A 7,455-nucleotide genomic window follows, 5' to 3' on the forward strand; every position below is an offset into this window, starting at 1 on the left:
TTTATTGTACTGGGAAGGAGAATCCTAACTAGTTTATTGTACTTGGAAGGAGAATCCTAACTGGTTTATTGTACTGGGACGGAGAATCCTAACTGGTTTATTGTACTGGTTACTGGGAAGGAGAATCCTAACTAGTTTATTGTACTGGGAAGGAGAATCCTAACTGGTTTATTGTACTGGGTACTGGGAAGGAGAATCCTAACTGGTTTATTGTACTGGGTACTGGGAAGGAGAATCCTAACTAGTTTATTGTACTGGGAAGGAGAATCCTAACTGGTTTATTGTACTGGGAAGGAGAATCCTTACTGGTTTATTGTACTGGGAAGGAGAGTCCTAACTAGTTTATTGTACTGGGAAGGAGAATCCTAACTAGTTTATTGTACTGGGAAGGAGAGTCCTAACTAGTTTATTGTACTGGGAAGGAGAATCCTAACTGGTTTATTGTACTGGGAAGGAGAGTCCTAACTAGTTTATTGTACTTGGAAGGAGAGTCCTAACTAGTTTATTGTACTGGGACGGAGCGTCCTAACTGGACACACGTGTTTAACTATAAGCCTTGTGGTCTTGGAAACAAACATTCTTTCTTTGCAGAGGTCAGTTCATAATATCTGATATCAGAGGTCAGTTCAGACTGATCTGACAGAGTAAGAAGTTGGTGTCCGGCTAGCCGTGTGTCCACGTCCGTGTGTGTGTCTCTTTGCCTGTGTGTGTGTGGCCGAGGGTTGTTGAGCCAGCCAGCCGGCCAGCCAGCCAGCCAGCCAGCCAGCCAGCCAGCCAGCCAGCCAGCCAGCCAGCCAGCCAGGTCGACAAGGCACCCCGATAAACACATTGGGTGTAAGAAGGTCCTGTTTCCTCCTCTCTATCCTCCATACCGACCAATGGGTTCCCTTCCCCTCTGCTCCCCTCTGTGTGTGTGTGTGTGTACGCTCCCCTCTTCACTGCTGCGGCCCGGCCGACCCAGCCAACCCCAAACATCCTGATACTCAGGTCTTATCAGTCAGGAAACACCGCTCCGCAGTCACATCCTCTTCACGGGAGCACGACTCAGCTGGTCCCAAAAAACAACAACGTTGGAAGACCCGCCGAGCTAAAGTGCCAGACTTCAGGATTTGTCAAAAGCCCCCTGAATTCCTTTTATCAGAGAGAGAGAAGAATTCAGGGAGGAAACTAAAGCAAAGGGCAGAGAAATTAGGAACGTTTTAGAAACAGTCAATGATCAGAGAAATGAGGAATGTGTCAGAAACAGTCAATGATGCAGATTTATTTGTTTATTATTTTCACTGTACAACTACAGTTTATAAAGAAGAGGGAGGGAGGGAGAGAGAGAGAAAAAGAGGAAGATAGAGGGAGAGAGGGGGAGGAGAAAGAGGGGAGGAGAGAAAGAGAGGGGAGGGCGAGAGAGAGAGCGAGGGAGAGAGGGACGGAGAGAAAGAGAGGGATAGAGGGGACCACGAGTAACAACGAGGCTTCAGGCTTCTTGGAGGGGCCCAGTATAGTCCGAGCAGGCATTGGTGACACACTCCTATCAACAGCACAGACCAAATAATATGACCAGTAACCAGATTTCCTCTTGGTTACTACTTGCAGCAACAAAAAAACAATGCTGAGATCATTTCATCATTCACAAAACTGTTTTTTGCCCTCAATGCAATAAAATACTTAATATAAGCAAACAGTTGTCTTTTGAAAAGTAGATGTCTTTCTCTCCTTCTTTCTTAATTAGAATATAATATATATATATATATATATATATATATATATATATATATATATATATATATAGTACCAGTCAAAAGTTTGGACAGACCTACTCATTCAAGGGTTTATCTTTATTTTTTACTATTTTCTACATTGTAGAATAATAGTGAAGACATCAAAACTATGAAATTACACATACCTTCATGACCTTCATGTCGCCTTAAAGTAATGATGGACTGTCATTTCTCTTTGCTTATTTGAGCTGTTCTTGCCATAATATGGACTTGGTCTTTTACCAAATCTTCTGTATACCACCCCTACCTTGTCACAACACAACTGATTGGCTCAAACGAATTAAGAAGGGGGAAAAAATCCACAATTTTTTACTTTTAACAAGACACACCTGTTAATTTAAATGCATTCCAGGTGACTACCTCATGAAGCTGGTTGAGAGAATGCCAAGAGTGTGCAAAGCTGTCATCAAGGCAAAAGGTGCCTACCTTGAAGAATCTCAAATATAAAATATATTTTGATTTGTTTAACATTTTTTTGGTTACTACATGATTCCATATGTGTTATTTCATAGTTTTGATGTCTTCACTATTATTCTACAAAGTAGAAAATAGTAAAAATAAAGAAAAACCCTGGAATGGGTAGGTGTTCTAAAACTTTCGACTGGTACTGTATATTTGAGTATTATTAGTATTATGCAGTATTATACCAAAACGATAAAAAATATTTTGATACACCTTGATGTTAGTCTGTGCATGTCGGCGTGTGGTTATATCGAAGTTGCAAATATTTTTATATAAAAGTGGAACTTTTATTTTAAATTAATTAAATTTCACAAAACTAAAATCAGCATACAGTAAATAGTTATCATCATTGCTATTTTCATTGTAAAGATTATGATTATACATTAAGTACTTCAAAATAAAAAGTATATAATGTATTTATCTTCATGATACACCGTGGCAGCGTCTCAAAATTGGTCATAACTAGTTTATTTTACTTGGTACTGGGAAGGAGAGTCCTAACTGTTGTGCACCCTATTCCCTTTATAGTGCACTACTTTTGACTAGAGCCTTATGGTTCCTGGGCAAACGTAGTGCATTATATAGGGAATAGGGTGCCATTTGTGTGACACAGGCAATGTTGTCTAGGAGAATTGTATAAGAAATATCCAGCTAATCTTCATTTACTACTCAACTACTGAGGTAAAACTCCCAACTAATGTTGGGTAACAAATAATAAACATTCAAAACAGAAATAATTCATAGTAACAGCATTACAATAAAGTATTTAGGTGAAACATCAAAAGTACTTCAATAAACGATAAGAGCCTCTGAGCCTTACTGGCGACACGTTAAGACATTTTACAACCACAACTCAAACTGTTATTCTCTTTTGGAAATAGACAGATAGAAGTGACAAACGAGTGCTCGTTGTGAGCATCCCTGAGGTCTCTCTCTATATATATATATATCTTTCTCTCTCTGTATCTCTCTCTCGTGCGCTCTCTCTCTCTGTATCTCTCTCTCTGTATCTCTCTCTCTGTATCTCTCTCTCTGTATCTCTCTCTCTGTATCTCTCTCTCTCTCTCGTGCGCTCTCTCTCTCTCTCTGTATCTCTCTCTCTCTAGGCCCCAAACAGTCATAATGCTATGTGATTGGTCCTGCTGTCGACCCTCACCCATTTCCAGCCCATGGCCTCTACCTAGGGCCATAGATATCAAGCATCTCAGGATAAGAGCTATAACATAGGATCAGTTTAGTCTTTTAGATCATGATGAATCAGATTACATGGACCAGGGGGGACCTGATCCTAGATCATAATGAATCAGATTACATAGACAGGGGGGGGGGGGGCCTGATCCTAGATCATAATGAATCAGATTACATAGGGGGGGGGACCTGATCCTAGATCATAATGAATCAGATTACATGGACCGGGGGGGGGGACCTGATCCTAGATCATAATGAATCAGATTACATGGACCGGGGGGGGGACCTGATCCTAGATCATAAGGAATCAGATTACATGGACCGGGGGGGGACCTGATCCTAGAACATAATGAATCAGATGACATGGACAGGGGGACCTGATCCTAGATCAGCACTTCTACACTGAAACGCTTGAGACATATGTCCCCTGGTCAGTTCCAGGTGTGACGACGAGAGCGGCGGGCGTAGGCATGGCAACCAGGTAACTCGACAACCCGTCCTGTCTAAGAGAGGCCGTAGTTGTTGTAGTATGCTGCCGTGGCGTCCGCCAGCACAGAGATCAGGCTGGATTCCCCGACGACGCTGCTCTCAGAAGACGGAGCTGATGCCGATGTCACCTGGATGTGACCTGTCACCGTCATCCCTCCTCCTCCTCCCTGTTCGGAATGGAACACCCCCACCCCTGCTGCTGCCGCGCCTGCCGCCGTCGAGTTCAGGTACTGGTCGAACTCATCACGGTCGACCTCCCCTAGAAGCTCTACCTGACTCAGCTGGTCCAAAGTCTCCAGATGACTGTGGTTCTGCTCGGGAGGAGGGGAGAGCTGACCCAAGTGGTGCTGGTGGTGGTGACCTGGGGACAGGTGCCTTAAGTGAGGGTGATTGAGGCCCGGGTGGACCTGGAGCTGGGAGGACCAGGAGGATGGGTTGTAGTAGGACAGAGGATGCCCAGGGATGAGGCCTCCGGACTGGGCCTGGGACAAGTGGGAGAGGTGGGTCAGGTGGGAGTGGGAGCCACCACAGTGAATGGAAGTCTGAGTGGGGGTGTAGTCAGGGTGGTAGGATGAAGGACTGAGGCACATGGGACCCCCACCTCCACCTCCGGGGGTCTGACCCTGACGGTGCTGGTGGCGCTCCTCGGGGGAGGAGACGGACGAGGAGGAGGAAGAGGAGGAAGGATAGTAGGAAGGGTGGTCGTGGTCCAGAGCATGATCCAGAGGGGACATCTCAGGCGGGGTGGGGAGGCCGTAGGGATAGGTGTCGAAGCTGTTGGAGCTGGAGCTGGACGGTACATCTCTGAAGGATCTAACCCCAGGTAGAGGCCCTGGGCTGGGGGAAGAGAGGGTCGAGAACCCAACACCTCCATCACCACCACTAACCCCATCCTCGTCCTTATCCAAACCCAAGGGGTGACAGAGGCCCCGGGGGTCGGACAGGGCGTTTTGGTCGGGGCCCACCAGGCTGCCCAGCAGGAAGCCGGGGTCCACGCGTTTACAGATGCGTTTTAGCTGCTTCTTCCGGCGAGGCCGGTACTTATAGTTGGGGTAGTCCTGCATGTGCTGCACGCGCAGCCTCTCGGCTTCCTCCACATACGGACGCTTCTGAGAGGGGGTCAGGGCCTTCCACGACTTGCCTGGCATGAAGAAACAATAGGACTTAGATAATAAATGGAATCTACAATAGTCTTATTAATCAATAATAATCTATCACTTATTTAATGATCGATTTCAAGAAAACTTTTAAAAGACACATTAGTTGACTTTAACATCAGTGTGGAAAACACAGAGCTGCTATTAGTTTAAACAGCCACAATAAGGGGGCTAATTGTTAAACGTTCAATAGAACGGGATTTGTAATCCATTAAAATGTTTGTGGAACAGCCAAGATCACCAGAATGTGCCGGAGTATCTACATTAACACGTATTTTCTTGTTCAATGGAGGTTATTCTTTTGAAGGATGTACAGAGAGCAAAAGCTCCTGGAAAACACAACGGTTACATGTTGTGTTTTGTTCATGAGTTATTACAGTTATGACATGGTCGCGTTCAAATGAAAAGCACGTTCAAATGTTGAGAAATCTCTTGAAGATAATTTATGAACATCTAAGTGATGTCGGATCTAATTTGCAAAAAGATGTCTTTACTGAAGGGCGTTTTCTTCTTTTGAAGGAATTTAACAGAAAAATATTTCCCTTCCATGGTTTATATATAAATAAAGTATAAACTCTATCTCATGTTGATCCGTTGTATCTGTGTTTCATGGAAAAAGGTAGCCTAATTGGTTTTGTCAATTTGAGTCCACACAAAAACTCACTGAAGAACTCGTTCCCTTAAAAATTATAAATATTTATTTGAAATCTAAAACCATCACATATTCTCAGAAGGTGGAGACTTCTAGCAGCCTAAAATGGAAAAAAATGCATAGTTTAACACACATAACAAATTGTTAATTTAATCTGGTTGAAACTAAATGATTCACCATAGTCCGTGGTGGAAGAGTTGTGCATTAACAGAAAATAATAGCATCATAATAGCAAAGGGGATTTTGCGATAGGATACCTTATCCTGATTTAAAAAATATATATATAAAAGTCCATATAATAACTTTTTAACTGAATTATTTTTTTAAAGGAATACTGCGTTAGGGGAAAACATTTTCTTTATACTCACACTGTAATACGGGCTACAATTTTTGCTGGCAAAGAGGAAAATAATTTGACTCATTCAATAATTTGAACGAAATAATTAACTACCAGTTATACCAAAAGGTAACCCAATTTTAACGAAAAAGCAACAAATAGGTCAAAATGTAAGTCTTTATGTTGAGCCTTAAAAGCTCATCCCCGCCAGTTCAATATGAATGGATAGGGCTATGCTTTCAAAATTAGCTAATATATATTTACATTTAACTGGCTAATATAGTTGGTCTGATTTGATGTATTTTATGAGCGAAATATAATTGTGAGTGACGGAAAACAGACAATAACGAAGAGCAAGGACGCACGCTGAGATTTACGCACTAATCCAAGTGACCCACAGGCCTCGTGATAAACTACCTCAATTTAAGATAACTTTGTGCAATGAGATTGATTGTCTTTTAAATCGAATTAGCGACGCCCACTCATTAATTTACTGCCACAAAGTTTTCGTGAGGAGTTTATTTTTAATTTATTTTAGGGCATAGCCTTTAATACCTATATGCTCAAGAAACGAATTCGTTTATATTTTTTTGATCGATTATAGTTTCTTTATAGACTTCAGGCTAAAGTTGAATACATATTTTCTCATCTCAACTACCTTGAAAAGTTGTAGGCTAGGAATAGCTCTGATTTGACATAGCCCAACTTTTGGCAGAGTCTGGGCATTGCGTAATAATAATAATAATATCCTAAATATTGTATCTATAAAAATGAAATATTTCCGTAAACATAAACGTTAATCTCACCCAGCATCTTACTAAGCTCTGCGTTGTGCAGGTCTGGGTTTTGGACAGCCAGGCGCTTCCTCTCATCTTTGGCCCAGACCATGAACGCGTTCATGGGCCGTCTGATGCGCGGCTCCGACGTCTTGTCCACGGGAGTTCTGTGTGAGCCATGTCCGTCGGGCACGTCCCCATCTCCCGCCGAGCACTCAAAGCTCTCCGGCCAAGACGAGTACGCGCTGATCAATGCAGCCATTCTCGCGCTCTCTGCGCGCTCTCCGCGCTCCTCTCTCAACAAAACTTCACTTGCTCTCAATTTACTAGACGCTATTACAGTGGGATGTGCCTTAAGAAATACGTTCCATAAGATATATATAACCTTTTTTTAAAGAATAAAGAATTGGTTTGTAGCGAACTGACTCAACAACTGACTAAATTGGTTGAGCTGTAGGTTAGAAGTCTAAGCTAGAAGTCTGGTTGCCACTTTTGGTTATGAGAAGCACCGTGTGTGTGTATGTGTGGTTTCTGGATCTCCTCCTATGAGGTTGTGATTCAGTGTTTGTTTGCGGTTGGAAGGCAAACAGCTCCTTTATATTTGAGCAGCAGGTTCCAATAG

The 7,455-nt window shown here is 42.9% G+C and overlaps 1 protein-coding gene across 1 annotated transcript; it reads right to left on the bottom strand.

The window, feature by feature from the left end:
• Window positions 1–3,747: 3,747 nt before the first annotated feature.
• sox7 (SRY-box transcription factor 7) lies at window positions 3,748–7,095 on the bottom strand. Its single transcript, XM_038962541.1, has 2 exons — window positions 6,864–7,095; window positions 3,748–5,052 (listed from the first exon to the last, which is right to left on the bottom strand). Exons 1-2 carry the CDS (start codon window positions 7,093–7,095, stop codon window positions 3,926–3,928), a joined length of 1,359 nt encoding a protein of 452 aa, XP_038818469.1. The 3' UTR covers window positions 3,748–3,925.
• Between the last annotated feature and the right edge of the window lie 360 nt (window positions 7,096–7,455).

The sequence above is a fragment of the Salvelinus namaycush genome, chromosome 24, assembly GCF_016432855.1.
Source record: "Salvelinus namaycush isolate Seneca chromosome 24, SaNama_1.0, whole genome shotgun sequence".
Taxonomy (NCBI): domain Eukaryota; kingdom Metazoa; phylum Chordata; class Actinopteri; order Salmoniformes; family Salmonidae; genus Salvelinus; species Salvelinus namaycush.

What these genes read in the sequence shown, in the direction of transcription:
- sox7 (XM_038962541.1), bottom strand. Translation starts at nt 7,095, where the DNA reads ATGGCTGCATTGATCAGCGCGTACTCGTCTTGGCCGGAGAGCTTTGAG. An exon ending in AGAGCTTAGTAAGATGCTGG is followed by an intron (nt 5,053 to 6,863) that starts GTGAGATTAACG and finishes TCTTCATGCCAG; the next exon opens with GCAAGTCGTGGAAGGCCCTG.